Source organism: Lampetra planeri, chromosome 33 (assembly GCF_965212315.1).
Source record: "Lampetra planeri chromosome 33, kcLamPlan1.2.h2, whole genome shotgun sequence".
NCBI lineage: Eukaryota > Metazoa > Chordata > Hyperoartia > Petromyzontiformes > Petromyzontidae > Lampetra > Lampetra planeri.
In genome coordinates, this window is record NC_136139.1 from 4,302,027 (window position 1) to 4,327,279 (window position 25,253).

At 59.5% G+C, this 25,253-nt stretch overlaps 1 protein-coding gene across 1 annotated transcript in view; it reads right to left on the bottom strand.

Annotated features, from left to right (window-relative positions):
- Positions 1–2,151: 2,151 nt before the first annotated feature.
- LOC144729622 (CCAAT/enhancer-binding protein zeta-like) overlaps positions 2,152–25,253 on the bottom strand; it is a 33,067-nt gene continuing 9,965 nt past the window's right edge. Inside the window, exons 7-17 of the mRNA XM_078610020.1 lie at positions 22,890–22,992; positions 21,469–21,543; positions 19,658–19,724; positions 15,685–15,791; positions 11,253–11,322; positions 9,918–10,150; positions 9,406–9,441; positions 6,234–6,356; positions 5,648–5,718; positions 3,722–3,803; positions 2,152–2,746 (exon numbers count right to left, since the gene is read on the bottom strand). Coding sequence (XP_078466146.1) covers positions 2,406–2,746; positions 3,722–3,803; positions 5,648–5,718; positions 6,234–6,356; positions 9,406–9,441; positions 9,918–10,150; positions 11,253–11,322; positions 15,685–15,791; positions 19,658–19,724; positions 21,469–21,543; positions 22,890–22,992 — 1,308 coding nt within the window. The 3' untranslated portion in view covers positions 2,152–2,405. The remainder of the gene's footprint in view (positions 2,747–3,721; positions 3,804–5,647; positions 5,719–6,233; positions 6,357–9,405; positions 9,442–9,917; positions 10,151–11,252; positions 11,323–15,684; positions 15,792–19,657; positions 19,725–21,468; positions 21,544–22,889; positions 22,993–25,253) is intronic.

Here is a 25,253-nt window from a genome sequence, read left to right on the forward strand (position 1 = left end):
GCGCGGCGAGACGCCGGGAGACATGGCCTGCGTTGCCGCGTCACTGTGCCGCTCGACAAAGTAGTTCGACGTTTCACCGCTCAGAAATCCGGTGCAGGTAACCGCCTCGCGCAGAGTGTTCGCGAATGGAGGAATCGCGTTGTAGCGAACACGCGTTGTCGCGTTAAGCGAGGACTTGCCGTACTCTTACTCCGACACGCGCGCGATGACGACAATCGATTTTCATTGGGCGAATCGGCGCGACCACGTGACACACCTCCCCGCAAGGTTAAGGCGCAGTCCCTGCAACGGCTCGCTCGCGCCGCTGCCGGCGGAAGGGCCTCCACCCAGAGGCAGCTCTGGAGAGCTCCTCTGCAGGGATGGTGTTTGGCCTACTCTTCCATTCCGGAAGGAGTGGGAGTTACCGATAACTTTACCCCACCGCACACGAACTGCCAATCGACTGTGATGCTGCAGCAATGCATACTCTGGGTGTGCCTCGGTGGTGAGATGTTAACTACCTCGCTCGGTATACAGGAGGTCGTGGGTTCGATCCCGACCCTCACGTCTGCTGTGTGCGTGTCTCTCTCTCTCTCGCGTGGATTACAATCAACATCACGCGTTCAATGTCTTTAGCGACGATCATTTCCACGCGATAAGCCACTTCATTGGGCTATCATTTGTGGCCATGTCGCCTCCGAAAAAACTGTTACATAGCTTAGTGGGCCTTGTAAACAATAAAGAAAATAAGTTTAGTTGCAATATACCGCTGGGCGGACGGAGGTGGTGGGGGACGGAGGGGAGGGGCGGCAAGGGTGTAAGGAGCCTGCCCCATTATTTAATTGCCGCTCCGGGAGATTGAATGAGTGTGCACTCAACGTCACTTTCATTAATACAATTAAATATAATAAACAAGAGGTGGGGGTGGTGGTGCGGGGTAGTGAAGGCGCAGCGGTGAAGACGCTGCGCCATTAACCCACCCCCCCTCCCCCCCCCCCAAGCTCGATTCCCGGCCACGGCTAGCATCAGCGCCGAGCAATATCCAAACCGATCGTGGGCTCTTCACCCTGCAGTAACTCCGCACTGCCTTTTGTTTGTGTGCGTTTAGTTTGTCCTTCCCCGGCACCTCCGATTAATTACCACGGCGCTTCTACGTACGGAGCGCGAGAGAAGTTCAACACGCATACCGATACCCGCCATTCGCCATGGCGCCTGTGCCAGGCCAAGTGCACGTTGAGGCCACGTGAAGTGTCCAAGGCTCGCTCGCTGGACAGGTGGTCACGGGACAGGTCCCGGTGCCATGGGTCGACTGCCCCACCAGCGTGGTGAAGTATGGTCAACAATCAGCTGCGGTGTGGGTGGCGGGTGGATTGCATAGCACCGGGGGGGGGGGGGCCTTCATCCAGCAGTGGATTGAGAAAGGCCTCAAAAACAAAGGTTCCCCATATAGCTTGAACGGACTTTTGGGGCAAGTGCTGTTAGCGAGCAAGGCCTCAACACGCACAGGAGCCCAGCCACCAAGAGAATCATGAGTCTTCTTTGTTCTTTCGGTAAAGTCACGTAGAAGGAATTCAGACGCTGTCTCCCCGACAGACCTGGTCTTCACATGAGGACGGCTGCTTGCGTTGTGGCCGAAACGTCGTGAGAATTATTTTATTATGTTTTATTTTTATTATTTTATTACTTCCCTTCTACGTGACTTTACCGAAAGAACCAAGATGAATCCCTGCAGTAACGAAAGCTTTAAATCGAAAAAGAATCATGAGTCTTGAGACTCAGATGATGCTTCTGTGGTCCAATAAAGAATAATTGTATTTGTAATTATTTTTAACGTACGCTTGATTTTAGAGTTGTGGCGATTGTCGACATGAGATTTGCGAATCGGTTACACTTTTGTGAAGGCTGGAAACCCCCACGCGACAAGGCCACGCCCAGCGCGACGTGGCCGACGATGATATCACCAAGCCCCGCCCATCACCTCCCCGTCCAGCGGCACACACGGCAAGAGAGCCGAGACTTGTAGAACTCTCCCAACTCTTCTCGTGATGCTGGACTATTGGAGTAACCTCACCGATACTTATCCGTAAGAGTAATCGATCACTCAACTCACTGGTGATCCCAGCGTCGGTCGACTTAAACTCAGTCTCGAGATAACCACACAGAGCATGCAACTTTAAACACGCCAAAGGTTTATTTCCTGCTTTGTGTACAGTTTGAAGAGCTGTGTGTTAAAGGCTGCTTCATCAACATCACCACCATCTCCACTGTCATCACAACCAACGTTGTCGTCGTCGTCGTCATCATCATCATAACCATCATCATCTCACAACCATCGACACACAATTGGCACCACCAGCTGACATCGCCGTCACCTCCATGGCGATCACCACCGTCGTCGTAGCCGCCTCCCATCATCCACGCTATCATCACCACACCTCCGTCGTCCAAATCGTCGTGGTTGTCATCATCATCGTCGTCACCGCCACCCCCCCCCCCCCCATCGTCACCATCACCTCCTCCTCCTCTCTTTTCCTCCGAGCTTCTTCCCCGCTGTTCTCGCTCCTCCGCCAGCCGCCCCCGCTCTCCGCCCGGCCGCTCCCTTGCGTGGGGCCCCCCCCCCCGAATTTACCTGCCGGGGCCCCCCCTCCCCCTCCTCCCCCTCCCCCTCCACTCCGTCGTTTCCTCTTCCAGGACGGCCGCCCGCGTCGCTCCCCGTCCCCCTTGACCCAGCGGTCGCGCTGCGCCTCCCAGTTCAGCTGCTTGGCGTCTGCGGAGCGGAGTTCACGGCGGTCGGCATGGGATCAGGCGGCCCGCCGGGGTCATTCAACCAATCAGGTCGCGGGGTCATTGGGTTCACTGGCTCGTCGGCTCACTGTCTGCGCCCCCCCCCCCCCCCCGTCGACCCCTGCCCCCCCCCCCCCCCGTCGACCCCGCCCCCCTGTACTGCAAAACACGTGGCAGGACCCTCCTGAGTTTTGAGGCCTCAGGGAGGCTTTGCCGGGCACAACGTGGCGGCTCGCAGCACCGAGATGTCAACTAACCTCACCTGGTGTGCAGGAGGTCGTTGGGCGAGTTCGACCGCGACCCTGACACCTGCCGTATATATTTGGAGTTTGCATTCTCTTTCTTTCTCTCTCAACGTGCCCGCGTGGATTTGTTCACCGGGTCCTCCGGTTTTTCCCTCCGCGTTTAGAATCAACGTCACGCGTTCAAGAGGATTTGCCCGCTATAAATGTCCACGTGACGGTGAGCCCACTTGTGTTGAACTACCCCCCCCACTCGTGGTGAGAGCCGGGTTGCGTCTGAAAAAGAGCTGCAACACAGCTCAGTGGAGCCTTACCTGGTCAAGTACAAACGGCGTAGTTTGTATAGGAAGCGACCTCTTACTCCTCCTCCTCATCGTCGTTGCTGTGGTGGTAGCTAGCGACGCGTCCGCGTTTCAGCTCAAAAGCAAAACAAATTTTGGGGTTTTTTTTGTGCAGATTATCCAAAATGTTCGCATCCGGGCATGGATTTCCAGATTTTTTTTTTATGAATCCGAAAGTCGGAAACGCACGCTTCATGCACGTACGCAGGCACGGCCCTTCTCTGTCAATCCACTGCGGGATAAGGGCCCCCCCCCCACCGCCCCCCCACCCGCGCCCCTCCCCCCCACAACCCCCCCACCCCCGCCCCCCACCCCCGCCCCTGCCCCCCACCCCCGCCCCCCCCACCGCCCCCCACCGCCCCCCACCCCACTCACGAGAGTTGTCTTTGTTGGCCACGGCGTTCAGACCCGACGTGTCGATGCCCGAGGACGAATGTTCATCCAGCATCGTCCCGAACTACACAGAGACAGGGAGTCAGAGTTAGAGTCAGGGTCGGGGTTTTAGCGGTGGAGATCAGTGTGAGAGTCAGGAAATTAGCGTCAGGGATTAGGCTCAAGGATTAGGGTCAAGGATCAGGGTCAAGGATCAGGGTCAAGGATCAGGGTCAAAAAATAGCGTCAAGGAATAGGGTCAAGGTTTAGGGTCAAAGTTTAGGGACAAGGTTTAGGGACAAGGTTTAAGGTCAAGGATTAGGGTCAAGGTTTAGGGTCAAGGATTAGGGACAAGGTTTAGGGTCAAAGATTAGGGTCAAGGATTAGGGTCAGGGTTTAGGGTCAGGGTTTAGGGTCAGGGTTTAGGGTCAGGGTTTAGGGTCAGGGTTTAGGGTCAAGGATTAGGGTCAAGGTTTAGGGTCAAGGATTAAGATCAAGCACCAAGGTGAGAGTCAGCGTTAGGGATTAGGGGTTGGGGATCAGGGTCAGGATTAGGTATTAGGGTCAACGATTCGGGTCAGGTATTGTTGTCAGGGTTAAGGATTAGGGTTGGGCAGTAGGGTGAGCGTCAGGGCAAAGGTTTTAGGGTTTAGGGTTAAAGATCGGGGTGAGACCAGGGGATTAGGGTTGGATTCAGGATCAAGGTAAGAGTCAGGGACAAGGAGAGACTTCAGCTAACATCAGCAGCCTGTGCCTCCCCTCTCGATCAACCCACGCTTCAATAAGCACCTAGTGAAGTGTGGAGCCGCGTGTGCAGCGAGTCTGAGTGGTCGCTGTGTGTTTGGGGGGTTTCTATGAGTCTCTATGAGTCTCTCTGTGTGTGTGGGGGGTGTCTATGGGTCTCTATGAGTACACGCTGTGTGTGGGGGGGTTTCTATGGGTCTCTATGAGTCTCTCTGTGTGTGTGGGGGGTGTCTATGGGTCTCTATGAGTACACGCTGTGTGTGTGGGGGGTTTCTATGGGTCTCTATGAGTCTCTCTGTGTGTGGGGGGGGTTTCTATGGGTCTCTATGAGTACACGCTGTGTGTGGGGGGGTTTCTATGAGTCTCCATGAGTCTCTCTGTGTATGTGGTGAGTCTCTATGGGTCTCTATGAGTACACGCTGTGTGTGTGGGGGGTTTCTATGAGTCTCCATGAGTCTCTCTGTGTGTGGGGGGGGGGTCTCTATGGGTCTCTATGAGTTTCTATGAGTCTCTTTGTGTGTGGGGGGGGGTCTCTATGAGTCTCTGTGAGTCTCTCTTTGTGTGTGGGGGGTCTTTATGGGTCTCTATGAGTACACGCTGTGTGTGTGGGGGGTCTCTATGAGTCTCTATGAGTCTCTCTGTGTGTGTGGGGGGTCTCAGTCTCTGTGAGTCTCTGTGTGTGTGGGGGGGGTCTCTATGAGTCTCTATGAGTCTCTCTGTGTGTTTGGGGGGTTTCTATGAGTCTCTATGAGTCTCTCTGTGTATGTGGTGAGTCTCTATGGGTCTCTATGAGTACACGCTGTGTGTGGGGGGGGGGTTCTATGAGTCTCTATGAGTCTCTCTATGTATGTGGTGAGTCTCTATGGGTCTCTATGAGTACACGCTGTGTGTGGGGGGGTTTCTATGAGTCTCTATGAGTCTCTCTATGTATGTGGTGAGTCTCTATGGGTCTCTATGAGTACACGCTGTGTGTGGGGGGGTTTCTATGAGTCTCTATGAGTCTCTCTGTGTGTGGGGGGGGTGTCTATGGGTCTCTATGAGTACACGCTGTGTGTGGGGGGTTTCTATGAGTCTCTATGAGTATCTCTGTGTATGTGGTGAGTCTCTATGGGTCTCTATGAGTACACGCTGTGTGTGTGGTGAGTCTCTGAGTGATCTTTGTGTGTAGCGAGCGATCAGCATCACCTCCTCTGCTGCTAGGAACAGCTGATCACCGTCCTTCCTCCGCCTCTTCGTGCTGTGTCCCCCTCCCCCTCCTGCGCACAACACCAACAACAGGTTCATTCACGACCACGGGAAAAGGCCGATTCCTCGCCCGCCCTTTGATCCACGACTCTCAAGTGACAACGCGCAAGAGCGCCGCGTCCCAACGGGAGGGGCAACGCCCCAATGTCACCGTACGGGAAGGATTGCCCCGCTGTTTTGTTATGAGATGGCAGCAAGGCAGCCAGACGCAGTGGTGAAAGGCCTCGAATAGACTGTTGGGCAAAGCGTTGTTCGCGAACAGCACCTATGAAGGCCGGCATGGCACGCGAAGGGGTGGGTGGCCAGCACCACGCCTGGCCGCCTTTGTCTCCCCCGTGGCGATGTTTACACACCGCACCAGGTACTCATTTGAGGCTGAGTCGGCCTAGTGGAGGCCCGGGATCAGTTCAGATAATCGTCACCGGTGTCGGCCGTGAGCGGGAATCGGACTCGGCTCACTGGGTTCGTGGCGCGTTAACCGCTAAAGAAACGCTGCCCATACACGCATGCACTTTCACAGACGTACCTGTCATGGCCGACTTGAAGTCGATGGTCTCCAGCCTCTCTCGCTTCTTGGCTCCTGCGCCCCCAACTTGAGGCCCCTTGTCCCTGCTCCCTGCAGATGGAGGCCGCCTCTTCGCGTGACGCCCTGCCAACGGGAAGCTCGACTCTTAATTCGCTTCACTCGCCGAGCAATCACAAACAACGTCGTCGTCGTCACCATCATCACGACGGGGCAGTGTCATAGAATCAGAATGTGTATTTACACTGGAAGAATCCGATGTGCCGTCAAGCTGTTTTGCACACACGTCCAGTAGTTTCGTGGATGTCCATAGCGTCATGCGCGCAGACGTCGCGACGTGCACACACGCGACCGCTCCGGTCGACAGCTCTCTCGCCCTCCTCTCTCTTTGACCTCTCGCTTCATCTCTCGGGTAACCGGCCACGCTGTCCCTTCGCAGGTTCCCGATTCCTCGTTCCTACTCGGGCCACGGGCGTTTGCGCGCGTTGGCGAAACGACGGCGGGGCGGGGAAGGGGTGGGCGGGGGGAACGTGGATAGGTTTCATATCCGGCACTCCTGCTACCATTTCCATTTCCACAAAGCGGTTAACAACTCTAGAGGAAGGGGGGGGGGGGGCGAAAAAAAAACCGCTTGGCTAATTCGCGAGCTGTCGTCCTCTGCGGCGTGGCGAGCGAGCGAGTTTCACGAAGTCCGCGCCGCTCCTCCGCCTCTCTCCCCACAAAGGGCACGGGGAGATGAAGTCATTCAATAGCGCCCCCCCCCCCACCTCGCTCGCGCGCCCCCAGCCGCCCTGGTTCACTTGAGTCCTACACCGGTTGTGGTTCGTGCTTTTAATTTTAATTAGCTCGCTCCGGGGGGGGTGGGTGAGTGGGGGTGGCGGCGGTTTGCTTGGGGAGGGGAAGAGAAAGGAGGAAAGGGAGGGAAGAGGGGGGGGGGAGTTGCACGCTGTGACCCGAGCACCTTCGCTCCGGCAGCGTACAAACGTCCCGCGCAGGGAGACGGAATCGTACGGGATCGGCGCCGCGTGGAATCGTGGGGCCGTGAAGCGGTTCTGGCGATGGGGGTTAAAGCGCGTCGGGGGATCTGTCCGTTACGACGCGTGTCGATCACACGCGACGGGCCGGACCGGACGGACAAGGAACGATACCAACAAGGCAAGAGACCCGAATCTGTTCTTGAATTGAATCGCCACCACGAACCCGTGACTATTTTAGTCGAATCTCTGTGCCACGGGCCGCCCGCAGGACGAGGCAAGGTAGCTTTGACGAGATAACGGGACGGACGCGGAAGGTGAGAACAACATTCAACGAGAATTAATAAAATAAACAAACGGAGGAGGAGGTGAAGGAGGACGACACCCGGCTCGTAACCCGAGCTGGGCCCCGAGCGAGGCGGAGTTTGCGGTTGTTATAGCGCTCTGGCACGCACGCACACACACACGCACGCACACACACACACGCACACACACACACGCACACACACGCACACACACGCACACACACGCAGGCGCGCACACACACGCACACACGCAGGCGCGCACACACACGCACACACGCAGGCGCGCACTCGCAGGCACGCACACACACACACACGCGCACACACACACACGCAGGCGCGCACTCGCAGGCACACACACACACGCACACACGCACACACACACACACGCGCACACACACACACACACATGCGCGCACAGACACTCACGCAGGAACCCACATGCGCTCAGACACACGCACACCGATGCACACGCACGTGCGTTCACGCTCCGGCAGCACACCAACACGCACGCACCCCCCCCCTTGCGAATGCTTTCCTCCTCGTCCTCATTGCCACCTATGATCTGCCCCCCAACCCATCCACCTCGGGAGTGCCGCCCAACGCCGCCGCCGCATCCGGAGGGTCGGCACGCGAGCAGAGACACAGGAACAAAAAACCCCGGCGGTGGGCAACGCACGCACCATGGCGGGCATGGGCAGCCATGGGAGGGAGTGGAGGGAGGGGAGGGAGTGAGTGGAGGGAGTGGAGGGAGGGAAGGAGGCAGTGGAGGGAGAGGAGGAAGTGGAGGGAGAGGAGAGAGTGGAGGGAGGGGAGGGAGAGAGTGGAGGGAGGGAAGGGAGAGGAGGAAGAGGAGGGAGAGGAGGGAGTGGAGGGAGGGGAGGGAGGGGAGGGAGGGAGGGAGTGGAGGAAGGGAAGGGAGAGGAGGAAGTGGAGGGAGAGGAGGGAGTGGAGGGAGAGGAGGGAGTGGAGGGAGTGGAGGGAGGGAGTGAGTGGAGGGAGTGGAGGGAGGGAAGGAGGCAGTGGAGGGAGAGGAGGAAGTGGAGGGAGAGAAGAGAGTGGAGGGAGGGGAGGGAGGGGAGGGAGGGAGTGGAGGGAGGGAAGGGAGAGGAGGAAGTGGAGGGAGAGGAGGGAGGGGAGGGAGGGGAGGGAGGGGAGGGAGGGGAGGAGGGAGTGGAGGGAGGGAGGGAGGGAAGGAGGGAGTGGAGGGAGTGGAGGGAATGGAGGGAGAGGGAGGGAGTGGAGGGAGAGAAGAGAGTGGAGGGAGGGGAGGGAGGGGAGGGAGGGAGTGGAGGGAGGGAAGGGAGAGGAGGAAGTGGAGGGAGAGGAGGGAGGGGAGGGAGGGGAGGGAGGGGAGGGAGGGGAGGAGGGAGTGGAGGGAGGGAGGGAGGGAAGGAGGGAGTGGAGGGAGTGGAGGGAATGGAGGGAGAGGGAGGGAGTGGAGGGAGGGAAGGGAGAGGAGGAAGTGGAGGGAGAGGAGGGAGTGGAGGGAGGGGAGGGAGGGGAGGAGGGAGTGGAGGGAGGGAGGGAAGGGAGGGAGTGGAGGGAGTGGAGGGAGTGGAGGGAGAGGGAGGGAGAGGAGGGAGTGGAGGGAGGGGCTATGAGATGACCGGGGGAGTTGAGGGGGTGGTGGGGAGGGGAGTGTAAGAGATGCAGAGGGGCAAAGATGAAATCAGAGGAGATGAGCGCCACTAACTTCATTATCATCGTCATCCATGATCTCGGCTCCATCCACGGCTGGCTAAAGGCTTCCTCAAGTCGATACTGCACTAACTCCATGGCGGGGTGTGGGTTAGGAAGTGTCAAAGCGTGGTTGTGCAGCGGGTGAGGTGCGGTGAGGCGACCGTGTGCGGTTAACACGAGCGTGTCGGTGTGTTTGTGCCGGGCGTGAACACTCACCGCTCGACAGATCGCCGCCGCCGCCTTCGTCAAAAGCTGCAAACGCACACAGACGGCGCACGTGGCACTCTCTCGAGCAACAGACCGCGGGCGGGCACGTGTGCCCTGCGGCTTGTGCTGTGCTCTTCTGTGGCGTGTGGCATGTTGCGTGTGTGTGTGTGAGTGCGCGTGGGGGAGCTGTAGTGTAGCGGTTAGCGCTACATTGCGCTACGAACCCGGGAACCCGAGTTCTATTCCCGCTCACGGCCAACACCGGTAACGATTATCTGAATCTGTCCTGGGCCTCCCCTAGGTCGACTCAGCCTCAAATAAGTACCTGGTGCGGTGTCTACACATCGCCACTGGGGAGACAAAGGCGGCCGGGCGTGGTGCTGGCCACCCCACCCCCTCGTGTGCCGTGCCGGCCTTCATAGATGCTCGCTAACAGCACTTGCCCCAACAGTCTGGCAAGGCTACACGGGGGGATCTTTGTCTGTGTGCGTGTGTCTGTGTGTGTGCGACGGTCAACTCACCATCCCACCCTTCCTCCCCCTCGTCGTCGTCGTCATCCCCCCCGTTCACGAACGCTCCGCCATCTTCCCCGACCTCGTCGCCAGAGTCCTCCTCGTCGAAGCTTCCCAGGGACACTTCCTCATCATCCAGGTCATCGAGGTCTTCGTCATCTTCATCCTCGTCGTCGTCGTCGTCATTGCCGTCCCCTCCTCCTTGAGATTTCTTCTTATTCTGCTGTGGTTTCTTGATGTTGCTGGGAGTCGGGGAGATGGAGGGAGGGAGGGAGGGAGCAGCGGAGGGAGGGAGGGAGGGAGCGGAGGCGTGGGGGGAGGGAGGGACATTTAATTGCACTGATCTTTGCCGACCCTTGAACTCCCACCCCCACTCGCCGTTAACCTCAAGGCCAGCTTCCCACTGCGATCAGCCAATCGGTGCGCTTGGCAGGCGAGGTTCATTGGCTAGGGAGACCTGGGGTAGTCAGGCTCGGCAAGCAACGACGCACAGAATCGTCGTCATCATCGGTCGGGGCTGAATTAACAAATCGTCGATTGTCAAACTGCACGTTGCACGATTGGCTAACGCCGCACTTGGGCTGGCGGCGGGGGCGGACAAAACAATACCAACGAGAGCGCGAAAACGAGGAGACGGTAAAAACTAAGAAAGAATCGCTACGTTTTGTCGAGTCAATGGGGGGGGGGGGCGGTGACATCGTCGTCATGCTGCCGGGAAATGCCACACGGTGGCACGTGGTCAATTCTGGAAGCGCCGCAAGGCGATCGCACCTAAAGCGCTTTCTTGAGACTCTGCGTGCGAATCACGCGCGCGCAGATTTCAAGCGCGAAACATAAACACTCGCTGCGACGGCGGCAATAATTTCACGACGCGCCATCGGAAGCGGCAAGAAAAAATTAAAACAAACCAAGCGAGTTTAACACGTAGTAGGCTTTCGCGACCAATATCATCCATAATGCAAATGTTTTTGGGTTAGATCGCGCAAATATATAAATGTGTCGTTAAACCCGCCACCACCCGACACAGCCAACTAGTAAGGGTTGTCACGTGAACAGAACGTGGCCAATTCGTCACTAGTCCAGCACACCGCTGTGTTGGAGAGCAAAGGCACGACATTTACAATCTTGAGTACGACGTTTCACCAGTAATTGCAACCAGCTTCACCAGGCGACAGCCAGATTTGTCGAGAAATCCTCCTCCTGTTTCGTACGTTAAAAACCATCGCGAAGCGACGAACGAGACCTTAGCACAGATTCAGGGACGCATTAATTCGCCACAGGTGGCAACGCGTTCGTTGAACTGTCGCTGCAAAACGACGCGCGCGCGCGGTGAAGAGATGTTACCCGGCAAAGTCCAGGTCGTCGCCGTCGCTGAGCAGATCCACGTCATCATCCTCGTCCCCCTCGTAGGTGTCTGCGGACGACAACAACAACAACGGTGGTGAAACGGTTGGCACAAAGGGGGTTCCAGCGGTTGGGACAACCACGCAGTCAGTCTACGATTGGCAGGTCGCGTGCGATGGGGGTGACGTGTGGGTAACTCCCAACGCTTCTAAGACGTCACGCCGGCGTGGAAGAGTGGGCAGATTACTCCTCTTCTGTCGGGGATCTCTGTGTAGAGCCACGTCTAGCGGAGGCAATTGCAGGGGCTGCGCATTTACCGCCCCCCCCCCCCCCATGCCCTCCGCGTCGATGACACGCGCACCAACGGGTGTGTGTGTGCGCGCACGCAGACCGTTCGGAGCGCACGTGATGCCACGTGCGAGCGTAGCGACGCGGGGCTGTGGTGGTGGCCCGCTCGACGAGTTAATCGGCTGTTAAAACAGTCATTACGGGGGGCGAGGTACCGTTCCGCCCTCTAACCACATGCGCGCCACTACGTACACACAGACACAAAGCCCCCCCCTCCCCCCCCCCCCGGCGGGTGGCACCTACGAAAGGCCAGCACGGCACACGACGGGGTGGGTGGGCAACACCACGCCCGGGCCGCCTGTCTCTCTTGTTGTGATTCTCATTTTAGGCTGAGTCGACCTAGGGAAGGCCCAGGACCGGCTCAGATAATAGTCACTTGGTGTTGGCCGCGAGTGGGAATCGAACCCGGGTTCGTAGCGCAGCGCTAACCACCACACTACCGCTCCCCCGTACGTACTCGCAACAAGAGCCGACGTCACCACGGCGCTTGTGCCAGGCTAGGTTCACTTTGAGGCCACGTGAAGCGTCAAAGGCTCGCTACCGACAGGAGGTCACAGGACGGACCCAGGTGCAGTGGGTTGACCGACTGAGATGGCTGGCAGATGCACCACCTGTGCTCCCCACTGCGCCAAAATCTCGCTGCGTTTTACCCGCCCGGCGCTCCGCTCGTTGTTGCGAGCGTCGCCTCCAACTGCCCAGCAGCGTCCTTCACGAGCCTCCTCCGCAGGAGGCCGATCTTGACACCGCTGGTACCAGTCATCGGCAAGTCCGTTCACACTCGCACACACTCGCATGCACACACGCGTGCGCTCGGGCGGGCGGGCGCACGCGAGGACCGGGCCCTGACAGCTGCCGCTCGCTGCCCACAGCCTCGCCGCCTTTGACCGGGCGAGACTAAACAGCGGCCGCCGAGGTGACAAACTTAGCCATAACAAACACCGCCGTCCGTCCATCCGTCCACCACCAGAATCATTTCTTCTCTCGCACAACACCCACCCCGCCCCTCTCTCTCTCCACGCACGCACGCATCGCCCATCACCCCCGGCCAACAAAATCCGACAGCACGCTTCCTCTGCCGTCCCGGCCTTCGCGATGGGCCCCCGAGGTTCGCATGGGACACAAGCAGCGGCGACCACTCGGGGGCTTCTCAAGAGCGCGTCGCGCATCACGACACGTCGGAAAGGGGCACCCCCAGCGGCAGCTCGCTGTCCCCACGACTCGGCCACGCGGCCCTGGGGGCAACGATTGCCGGGCGTCATCCCGAATGAGTCGTTCTCAGAAGCTGCTGCTGCTGCTACTGCCTGGTGCTGCTGTATGTAGCTGTTACTACCGCTAGCTGTGTATAGCTGTGTATAGCTGTTGCTACTGCTTGCTGTGTGTAGCTGCTGCTGCTACCGCTAGCTGTGTGTAGCTGTGTGTAGCTGCTGTTGCTACCGCTTGCTGTGTGTGGCTGCTGCTGCTAGCTGTGTGTACATGTGTGTGGCTGTGTGTGGCTGTGTGTGGCTGTGTGTGGCTGTGTGTGGCTGTGTGTAACTGCTGCTGCTGCCGCTAGCTGTGTGTAGCTGCTGCTGCTGCCGCTAGCTGTGTGGAGCTGCTGCTGCTAGCTGTGTGTGGCTGTGTGTAGCTGTGTGTAGCTGCTGCTGTCGCTAGCTGTGTGGAGCTGCTGCTGCTAGCTGTGTGTAGCTGTGTGTAGCTGTGTGTAGCTGCTGCTGCCGCTAGCTGTGTGGAGCTGCTGCTGCTAGCTGTGTGTAGCTGTGTGTAGCTGTGTGTAGCTGCTGCTGCCGCTAGCTGTGTGGAGCTGCTGCTGCTAGCTGTGTGTAGCTGTGTGTAGCTGTGTGTAGCTGCTGCTGCCGCTAGCTGTGTGGAGCTGCTGCCGCTAGCTGTGTGTGGCTGTGTGTGGCTGTGTGTAGCTGCTGCTACCGCTAGCTGTGTGTAGCTGTGTGTAGCTGCTGCTGCTGCCGCTAGCTGTGTGTAAATGTGTGTAGCTGCTGCTGCTGCCGCTAGCTGTGTGTAAATGTGTGTGACTGTGTGTGGCTGTGTGTAGCTGCTGCTGCTGCCGCTAGCTGTGTGTAGCTGTGTGTAGCTGCTGCTGCTGCCGCTAGCTGTGTGTAAATGTGTGTGACTGTGTGTGGCTGTGTGTAGCTGCTGCTGCTGCCGCTAGCTGTGTGTAAATGTGTGTAGCTGTGTGTAGCTGTGTGTAGCTGCTGCTGCCGCTAGCTGTGAGTAGCTGTGTGTAGCTGTGTGTAGCTGTGCACAGAGCCGCTCCGCTGGGCTCCGCCGGCGCTCGCTGCAACCCTCGCGATGTCGAGTCACGAACGACGGCGAAGACAGACGAACCCCAAATCAAACTTTCTCGCCCCCCTCCCCTGCCACCCCACCCCCCTCCACCCCCCCACACCTCTCCAAAACTTCCGATTCCCGTGACATCTGTATTTGACGTTATAATTTATACAAAAAAAGGGGCCCTTCCACGTAAGGAACATGTTTCATAATTCTGACAAAACCACAGCTCAGCCACAGCAAGACACCTTAATCATGTGGCGACAGTTGGAAGCCATGGGGGGGGGGGGGGGGTTGCTCTCTCCCTCTCTCTCTCTCCCTCGCCTCCCCCTCCTCTCTCTCTCTCTCATCTAGCTCCTCACCCCCCCCCCCCGCCCCCCACCTCTCCGTCCAAATCCGTTCCCCATTTAAACGTGATTTGGCATCTGTCCTAAGTAATGACAACCATTACAAGCGCGCAGGAAACGTGTCTGCCAACAGGGCACACGCGAGCGTCAATCGGCGGGGCGAGGCGCCGGGCGAGACGGAGGTCTGCCTTGGCTCTCGGACGACGCGGCGGCGGAGGCTGTGGTGGACGAGGAGAGCTTGCCAGACGTACGCACGCGTCGCAAGATAAACACCCGTGCGCACGCGCGTCTGCGTGTCCGTGCGGTGGTGGGGGGCGGGGGAGGGAGGTGGCGCAGAGGTTAGCGCTACGCTGCGCTACGAACCCGGCGAGCCGAGTTCGATTCCCGCTACGCGGCCAACACCGGTGACGATTCGTCTGAATCGGTCCTGGGCCTCCCCAAGGTCGACCCAGCCTCAAATGAGGCAAAGGCGGCCGGGCGTAGTGCCGGCCACCCACCCCCCCCCCCGTGTGTCGTGCCGGCCGTTCATAGGTGCTACTCTCGAACAGCACTTGCCCAGAAAGTCTGCTAAGGCTATGCGGGGGATCTTTGTCATCGTCTTTGTTGTGCGTCTGTGTGCGCGCGGCTATAATAAGATCTGGACGCAGTCCCGTCGGTGATCTCCTCCGGCAGTCGAGGAGGCTGCTGGGTCACGTAGCCCGGCAGCTTCTGTTTGGCCGTGTCGAGGGGACTAAATGGGTGTGGTATGGGCTGAGAAGAGATGGGCTGATGAGTAGGTGGGCGAGTGGGTGAAAGGGTGAGTGGCACGGGCTGCAGGAGAGATGGGTTGATGTGGTAGAGGAAGATGTGGGGCTGAGTGGACTTGCCGACTGATCCTACTGCTGCTGCTGATTCTACTGATGCTGCCCATTCTGATGCTGCTGATCCTGCCGCAACCGATCCTACTGCTGCTGACCCTACTGATCCTACTAATACTGCCGATCCTACCGATGTCGATCCTACTGATACTGCTGACCCTACTGCTCCTTTGTTTCCGACTAATACTGCCGATCCTACTGACCGTACAGCTGCTCATGCTACCGATACTCATCCTACTGATGCTGATCCTACTAATACTGCTGATCCTACCGATGTTGATCCTACTGACACTGCTGACCCTACTGCTCCTTTGTTCCGACTAATACTGCCGATCCTACTGACCGTACAGCTGCTGATCCTACCGATACTCATCCTACTGATGCTGATCCTACTAATACTGCTGATCCTACCGATGTTGATCCTACTGACACTGCTGACCCTACTGCTCCCCTTTGTTCCGACTAATACTGCCGATCCTACTGACCGTACAGCTGCTCATGCTACCGATACTCATCCTACTGATGCTGATCCTACTAATACTGCCGATCCTACCGCCGCTACTCATCCTACTGGTGCCGATGCGACGGCGCGCCACTCACCGAGGAACTTCTCGAACTCGTCGTCGCTCACGTCGTCGATGCTCTCGTTGTCCTCCTCCTGGCGCTGCCGCTTGGGGCCGCGCTCCGCCTCGCGCTGCTTGAAGAACCTGGACACGCACACGCCGGCGGGGCAAGCGTAAGCGAGCAGAACCCACGGAGGAGGTGGAGGGGTGGGGCGATCGCCACGCACGGGACGCCTTTGTCTCCCCAGTGGCGATGTTTAGACGCCGCACCGGGTTGCAAAGTCGAAGCCGAGTCGACCTAGGGGAGGGCCCAGTAGCGGTTCAGACATCCGTCGCCGATGTTAGCCGCGAGCGGGAATCCAACTCGGGTTGCCGGGTTCGTGGCGCAGCGCGTTCACCGCCGCCACCGCCGCATCACAACACACGCGTGCAAACGTGCGCACATCGTCAGCGTTGGCCACGCTCCGTCCACTGCTGGATGCGTGCCATCCCAAGCCGGCACAACCCAAATGCGCGCGCACAGGTACAGCTTCAAGCCGTCAGTACGAGAGGGAAAGACGGCGTAGAGAGGGAGAGAGAAAAGCAAAAGGGGAGAGGAAAGCGAGCAGAGAGAGAGACAACGGCGAGAGGCAGAGGACAAGCGAGGGGAGAGGAGGCAGCAGAGAGAGGAATGAGAGAGGAGGGAGATAGAGACAGGGGGCACACGGAGGGACGCGGGAGACGGGGGGAGGGGGGGGTGGACAGCCGTGGTGACGCGGGGCCAAGGGGACGGGCGACTCTCGAGCCCTCGGCCGCCGATCCAGGGATCCGGCAAACGGTCAAAAGGAGAGCAGGGCCCTCACGAGCAGCCCGGGCGGGCGGGCGAGCGGCCGGGCAAGAGGGGTGAGCGAGGGGCGAGCGCCGGGCAAACGCTGCCCGTCACACGCCAGTCGGCGGGCGCGACAGATCGTTTAGCACGTCGCGCGCGCAAAACAAGGCCGGGGACCGCGAGCGGACGCACGTGGAGACGGGGTCGCGCGTCGCCGGCAAGCGGAGGGCGCCGGCATCACTACCGCCACTACCACCACCAGTACCACTACCGCCACCACGACTACCACCACTACCACCACCACGACTACCACCACCACGACTACCACCACTACCACCACCACTACCGCCACCACTACCGCCACCACTACCACTACCACCACGGGCACCACCACTACCGCCAGTACCACTACCACCACCACTACCACCGCCACTAACACCACCACTACCACTACCACCACTACCACCACGGGCACCCGCTGCGACGGCTGGAGCTGCGGCGTCGGTCACGGTGGCAAAAGTCTTTGCGACCGCCACTACCACCACCACTACCACCACAACTACCGCCAGTACCACTACCACCACCACCACTACCGCCAGTACAACCACCACTACCGCCACCACTATCGCCACCACTACCACCGCCACTACCGCCACCACTACCGCCAGTACAACCACCACCACCGCCACTACCACCAAAGACAGAGATCCCCCCGTGTAGCCTTAACAGACTGTAGGGGCAAGTGCTGTTAGCGAGCACCTATGAAGGCCGGAACGGCACAAGAGGGGGTGGTGGTATTTCCACCCCACTACCACCAACAGCACTACCACCAACACCAACACCACCACCAACATCACAATCACCATTACAATCACCACGTTTAGAGGAAGGCCAATGTCGCTGTGGCACCTCAGGCGGCCTAGAGACGCCGAGACACCTGGGTTCGAATCCGGGTCCCTGCTGGAGTTACGGTGCGAGGCGTTCCAACGACAGCACCAAATAAAAACCCGCCCCTTTTTTTTATTCAGCTTTAATGCTGTTGCTCATTCATTCTGGTTCCAAATTACAGAATTATTTGTAGGTCGCAGGGCGCGGCGGGGGGTAGTGAGGGGAGGGTGCGCCGCTTTCTGCGCGAAGCTCCCATCGCCCGCCGGGTCTCGCGACACCGTGGCGACAGCAGCGCGGTTGGAACGAAAGCGGGGAAAACTTTTTTTTTTACTCGTTGTCATCATTAATTCATTATTCACGTCTCTCTCCCTCTGCCAGACAGCGGCCACACGGCAACATCACCTGTCCGACCGCAGAGAGCGCCGAGAGGTGCGATTCGAACACGGCTCACGCGATCCGGGAACACCAACGCACGTACGCATCCTCTTCCTGCGCAGTCCCAAGTGTCTCCCACCCCCCCCTCCTCCTCCTCCTCCCACAACTTTTCACGATAACGGCCGTAACCCGATGAGGGCAAAGGAAGGAGCTTTTGGTCCCGAGCAGCCACTGACATCACCCACGCCCCCCCCCACGCCCCCCCCACCCCCAGCCCCCTCCCTCCCACCCCCCCTTATCTCACAAAAGCCCGGGTGGAGTTTGCACCCCGGCCGTGTATGACGTGTTTCCCGTGTCGCGCGTGTGTTTTTGCATTTGTATGTGTGTGGCGAGCGGTAGTGTAGCGGTTAGCGCGCTGCGCTACGAACCCGGCCACCTGAATTCGATTCCCGCTCGTGGCCACCACCAGTGACGATTATTTCAACAGGTCCTGGGCCTTCCCTAGGTCGACTCAGCCTCAAACGAGTAACTGATGCGGTGTGTGAACATCGCCACTCGGGAGACAACGGCGGTCGTGCGTGGAGCTGACCACCCACCCCCCTCGTGTGCCGTTCCGGCCTTCATAGGTGCTCGCTAACAGCCCCTACAGTCTGTTTAGGCTAATTAGGGGGATCTTCATCTTTGTGTGTGCATGCACGAGTATGTAATTGTGTTCGTGTGCACACGTGCGTATTTGCGCGTGTACCAATGCGGGTTCCGCGCGCGCAAACCGGCACTTGCCCCAAAAGCCTCCGAAGGCCACACGGGGGTTCATCGTCTTTGCGCGCGTCTGTCCCGTGACCTCCCGCCAGCGGCGGCGGGCAGCCTTCCCACGCTTCACGCGGCAGCCTCACAGCGCGCGCCCAAGCCCGGCGCGGCGGGAGCCGTGGCGACGTCACCGGCACCTGCGAGCGGCGGCCTTCGTCGCGCGTGCGCCCACGTCGTGCCGACGCGTCGGCGTGCCGATCGATTTGGCCCGGGTCCCCGGCGGCGCTGCAAACGTCGCCGCTCGCGTGGAGCCGAGCCGACGACGAGCGAGCGGCGACGTTTGCAGCGCCCCTCCCCCGTCACGCCCGGCGCGCAACAACAAACATCGTCGACCGCGGTCGGACACGAGCGTTGGAATGATCGCGGCCGGGGCGGCCGCACGGGAAGCGGGTGGGGGTGGGTGTCGGGGGGGGTGTGGGGGGGGGCAGGAGAAAATGGAACCTCTTTAGCGGCCGAGCGGCTGACCCCCCTCCACCCGCCACCGCCGCGGTTAACGTCGCCGCGCGTCGACTTACTCGGTTCCTGCGTCGTCCGATCTTATCTCCCCGCCCGCCCGGCGGCTCAAGGTCAATAGAGCGGGATTATACCCTTATTTATTTTTATACTTTAAACGATCCTCCACCCCGCAGCACCCCCCGCGCTCCCGCCTGCCGAGCCGCCCACCCACCTGCACACCCACCCACCCCACCCACCCGCCCCACCCACCCACCCCACCCACCTTCACACCCGGTCCACTCGCTCACCCACCTAGCAAGCAGCCAAACCTACCCACCCCCCACCCCGCCCGCCCTATCCGCCCACCTACCCGCCCATCCGCCCACCTACCCACCCACTTACCTGTTGGCCCACCTGCCCACCCACGCGCCTACCTGCCCACCCACCCACACCCATCCACCCACCTCCCCCCCTCTATCAGGCAATCTACCCCCCTCACGCCCACCCACCCACCCGTGAACCCCTCGCCCCAGCTGCTGCCACCGCCAGTCAAGCCGGCCTTGTTTAATGAAATACAAAATGAGACGCGTTCCAGCCCGCCGGGCAAACACAAAAAACAACCCCCCCCCCGCCACGCCCCCCCCGCGCCCCCCCCCCCCCCCTCAGGATGGCGTCGTCGCCGTGCGGGCGATCTCACCTGTAGAAGAAGAGCTCGTCCACGGGCACCCTGCTCTCGTCTAGCTCCAGGTAGGCCTTGCTGTTCACTGCGGGCCACGTGGGGTGGGGGGCGGAGAGAGGGAGGCAGGAAGGGGGCATCAGAATAAAGTTTTTTTTTTTGTGTGAGATCACGTAAGCACAAACGTGTCGTTAACCCGCCGCCACCCGAGGCGGCCAATTGGTAAGATTTGTCGCGAAAACAAAACGTGGCCATTTAGTTTCTACTTCAGCGCACGCCGGAGAATAAACGGCGCCACGGCTCCGTCAGGCGGTGAGCCAGGAGTTGGGCGTCAGTCGTGCCGACCTCACAACACGACAGCGTCTCAGCAAAGTCGCGTGACATGGGGGGAGGGGGGGGGGAAGGTCGCCGCCTATGACCAAATGACCCTCACCTGAATACCGACAGGAAGGTGGACGAGAGAATAGATAATGTCTATCGGACTTATCCCCCAAAGGAATTGGGGCGATTCATCAGATCGCTGGGTGCAAAGAATCATTGCAGGCCAAGTGACTTCTCCTGTTTTGTTTGTCTCTCTCCCACCCCCCGCCCCCGCCTCAACAAGGTTACCCCGATTGCCCTCTCGGCGTCGCGCCACGGGATGGGGAATCACCCCCCCCAAACTCGAGCAGATCCGCCCATCAACCCCATTGTTTTCAGGGCGACGGGATCCACGGGTTTGCCAACAACGCAGAGGCGATTTCCGAAAAACTCTCCTTCGATCGACTTCTTATTGCCACCGTCCACACTCGGGCGACGACGGAGACGTTCGTTTAGTTCTCAGAGCTGGAAAGCGACGCTCGGTCAAAAAATAAAATACAAAATATCTCTGTCCGTTCGTCCACGTAGCCTTCGTCTCTCTGCCCAGCCGTTTTATCCGTCTTTCTGTCCGTCCGACCACCTGTCCGTCCCGTGCTCGCCGCGACGCCCTCAGGGTTCATTTATCCGGCGGCAGGCTCGCCGCGGCCCGGGGCCTCTTTCTCCGCGACGGCTCCAAGCCGTGCGATTTTCTATTTGGCGACGTTTCTCCCAAGGAGCAGCAGCCCCCCCTTCACCACAACTTTCAAGTCTCTTCGATCCCATTAACGCGCAGCCCTGGACGTATAGCTGTACGGGGGGCGTGTGCCCGCGTGCGCGTACGCACGACGGGTTAACGCAGGGCCAGGGAGGGGCCGCCCCCCCGACCCCACCGACTTAACCACCTATTTATTTATTTATTTAGCCAAAGCCCCGGCATTAATCCCGGCGATGACAGACGCCGGCGGACAGGAGGAGTTTGCGCCGTCCCTCCGGGGCCCTCCTCGTTGCCCGCGGCGAGCCGCGCGGAGCTCAGAGCTCCTCGCCCGGTGAGTTCGGAGGTCACGAGGGCAGGGTGGCGGCAGGAGCAACCACCACCTCCGACGTCACGCACCCCCCCCCATGCCGACCCCCCCCCCCCCGCTCAACCCCCTCACCACCTTTCTTCCTGACCCTGCTACCGCCGCCCGCCCGCCCGCTCGCCCGCCCCCCCCCACCTCCAACGGCCTCCTCCCACAACAACTTCTCACCCCGGCGACCTCTGGGCACCACGGAGCCCGCCTCGACCCCGGCTCGACCCCGGCCAATTAACGAGCCGGCGCGGAGGGAGCGCCGCTCGGGAGTCTCTCCGCTCCGACGCTTTCATTTTAGGCGCCGGACGTTCCCCCCCCCGCCCCCAACCACCCACCCACCGCCCCCCACCGCCCCCCCCCACCCCCCCACCGTGGCCACCGCCGCCACGGACGCCCCCTCCACCCGGCGCGCAGCGTCGTTACCTGGCAGGTTGCGGATGTCCTGGGCAAGGAAGCGCTTCTGCTTGGGCTTCATGACCGAGACGCTCGGCAGCATTTCTGCGAGGCGAGAGGGGCGGACGAACGACCCGAGGTCGGGGGGTCAACTCGAAAAGAGCAGGAAGCCTCCGCTGGCGTCGCGGGCGCGAGAAGCTCGTCGCGTTTTGTTCGCTCAAAACTACAGTGGGCCTCACCTGCTAAAAATTTAAATAGTTACGTTTATAGATTTAAGCATTATTTTTCTGGTGAAGGGGTGGTGGGGGGATGGATGTGGCTATGCCACCGATGGTGACGATCAACGCGGCCGTCAAAAGAGTTTGTTGGCCACTGTCGTCATTGTCAGCTACTTGGCCACCCGGGTTCGAGTCCTGGCCACGGCTAACGCCAGTGGCGAGTTTCATCTCCGCCCCGCCCACCCACCACCACCACACCGCTTACTCCCACTTCACCAACATGCAGCGACCAGTGCAGTGAAGTACGGTCAACCAAACCCCACTATTGGCAGCCCCCGTCATCCAGCAGTGGATTGGGGGGGGGGGGGCTGCAAATCATAATCACTGTTATAATATTTCTTATTGCATTTTTTTGCTGATGATGCGAGTGCGGCGCTTAGCGGGACAGAGAAAGTAGACGCTGGACATCATCATCATCGTCGTGAGCCGTGGTATATCTATTTACCGCTGGATCGAAGGCCTTTGCCACCATGCACCCCTGCGGTCCCGCGATGCCGGCGATCTAAACGCTCCATCTCCACGGCTGAACGTTGAATTCCAAGAATCCATCCTCCAATTTGCATCCCCCGGTTTACTGCATTTTTAATTTTTGCCCACTTGAAAAAAAACCTTCTGGTCTCTGTGGGCCCTAACCCGGTCACTTAAATAAAACAAACCAATTGAATGAATTCCTAATAATATTTTTGGCAAAGTCACTTCCTCCGCTTGCACTCTGCAATTTTAAAAGCAATACCCCCATACAATAATGAAGCTGTAAACGTGAAACTCCCAACTACCAAACTAATTCACTGGAGGCCGCCCCCGCCCAACCCCCCCGAGGTCAAAGTTCATCTGCGCTCAGCCGTGCAGTGGCGACACTTTGCCTCCCCTGTCCGTGTGCGTCCGTCCGTGCGCGTGTGAACGCGCACGCGCCCTTCCACGTGTACGTGCGCCCGTGCTTTGTGCGTGCTCTCGCATGCGCACGCATGGCGCGTACACAGTACACACGCGTGTGTGTACACACGGTACTCTCGATGGCTCAAAGGAAACTTTCACGAAGCGCTGCTTTCCTTCAGTCTTCGATTCACCCCCCTCCCTGCCCCCCCCAACCCCACCCCCCCTCCGCTTTGCCCCGGGGGCGAACTCGGCACCCCCCCCACCCCCCCCGGACCGTGCACGGCTCGAGGACCCCACCTTCCCCGCGCTGCTGCTTGGGGTTGCGGTAGACGAAGCGGTCGAGGAAGCGCATGAGGGTGAAGTCCTGCAGCGGGTCGCTCGTGTAGCTCACGCACTCGCCCTGCAGCGGGGAGACGGGGGGAGTGGAGGGGGGCGAGGGAAGGAGGGGAGGGAGGGGGAGGAGAGAGCGTTACGACTGCCCCAGCCTCAGCGTTTCAGATCGCCGCCAACGTGAAATAACGAGCGGGAGGGAAACTCTAAACAAACTCCCGTGGAGGTAACAAAACATCTCTTTCAACATCGCTGCTGGGGGGAGGGGGGAGTCCCGCGAGTAAATATTTTCTCTACGGAACTTTAGAGCGAGCACCCGAGAGAGGGAGGGAGCGGGAGCTGAATGCCGCGTTTGTTGTGGACGCGGTCACGGTAGCCGCGTGATGAGAAGCGCCGAAGCGTGAAGCCGCATCGCATCACATTGTGCGTCGCATCATACATCACATCATATAATGCATCGCAGCATACATCACATCATATAATGCATCGCGCATCAGATATCGCATAGTGCATCATGCATCGCATCTCTCATCGAAACCGGGAGCGGCCACGGCGGAGTGACGGTTAGCAGCGTGCCGGACTTGCCATCCGGAGGTCGCCGCTTCGATTCCAAACAACAATAAAACGTTTCGCGATTTATCCAGGAGACGGATGACTCGTGTTCACGAGGGTTCCGCTGCTGCTGCAACGTTGAGTTGTTATTCATACGAGGGGTTCTTTTGTCCAATTAATGATGAGTTGCGTTCATTTTGCAAGCGGGAGAAAACCAGAGCTCGCAAGAGAAAACCCACGTCGGGCGCGAGGGGGCAACGCTCTATCCCCGTACAGACGGTAACAGATGGCGATTCGTCCACTTGCTGCACTGCCGTCTCCTGGCGCGCCGGCAGAGACACGATTCCCGCTCGCGGCCACCAACACCACACCGCTGACGATTATCTGACCCGGTCCTGGGCCTCCCCCTGAGGTCGACTCAGCCTCAAATGAGTGCCTGGCGCGGCGTGTAAACATCGCCCCTGGGGAGAGACAAAGGCGGCCGGGCGTGGTGCAGGCCACCCACCCCGCTCGTGCGCCGTGCCGGCTTTCACCAGGCGCTACTCGCTAACAGCACTTGCCCCAAAAGTCTGTTCAGGCTCTACGGGTGATCTTTGCCTTTGGAGGTTGCGCAACAACGCCACTGGAGGAATCGTAACAACGGGCGGCGAGAAAACCCCACGCGTGAAAATTTACTTTAGCTTATGTTTAAAAAATAAAATAAAGTGAAAAAATCCCTCGGGCTTGCCAACGCGCAGCTCGCCCGAGGTACAAATCCTGCAACGCAACACCAACCCCGCACGTGGTGGAGTTTTTTTTTTACTTCACGAATAAATAAACACATCTATATTGTTCGTGGCGCTGTCGGGAGTGAGTTCATGGCGGCGAGGGAGTCTTGAGGGCGCAGGAGCCCAGCAGGGCCAACCCGGCACAGCTGCCTCCGTTTCTCGTCTTCACTTCCATCGCTGGACACGGGGGGGGGGGGGTGCCGCCCAACCCAACAGCCAGGAACGCCCAAGCGGCCAGCCGCAAACAGCACCACGTAAGGCGCGGTTACAAGAACTTCTTCCCCAATTGAGCCCCCCGGCCCCTGTCCCCCCCCCCCCCAAACCCGCCCATCTCCTCTAACGGCGGTCACGAAAGCGCGTACCACGAACAAAACACGATCGATGGAATGAACGGACGAGCGAACGAGCGAGCGAGCGAACGGGGCCTTAATAACCGTGGAGACCACCCGCGGCGTCGCTCCGTCGCTGGGCACGGCCGGCGACGACGATCGGCGTCACCGAACACGCCGCCCGCTCGCTCTCCGCCGCACAGCGCCGCGCAGAGCGCTTCTCCCCCCCCCCAGCCCACTGCCCCCCCTCCCCCACCACCCCCCTCTCTACCCCGAGCTCCCTCTAATGGAATGCAATTACGCGACCAATATTACATACCTAATCCCCGGGCCAGTTATTAAAGGAATGTTAATGTCATCCGTTATATAAATGATATTTGATCGTCGCTAACGAACGGCGGCGGCGGTGGCAGAGCCGGCGCTGCTCTCGCCGCCTAATTACAGGCGGAGGGAGAGGGAGAAGAGAGAGAGAGCGAGGGGCTGACATTTCGCTGATGTGAAATTGATATAATTCACGTAATAACGCCCGGCGATATCTGGAAACACAGAGCGCGGCGCGGAATGTCATCGCGGCCCGAGTTTGTGGGAACGCCATCAATCCTCGTAAAGTCCAATTCGATAACAACACTCGGCGCTGAGCCGTTTCAACAAACTATTAAGAGAAAGCGGGCCCCGCAGCTCGG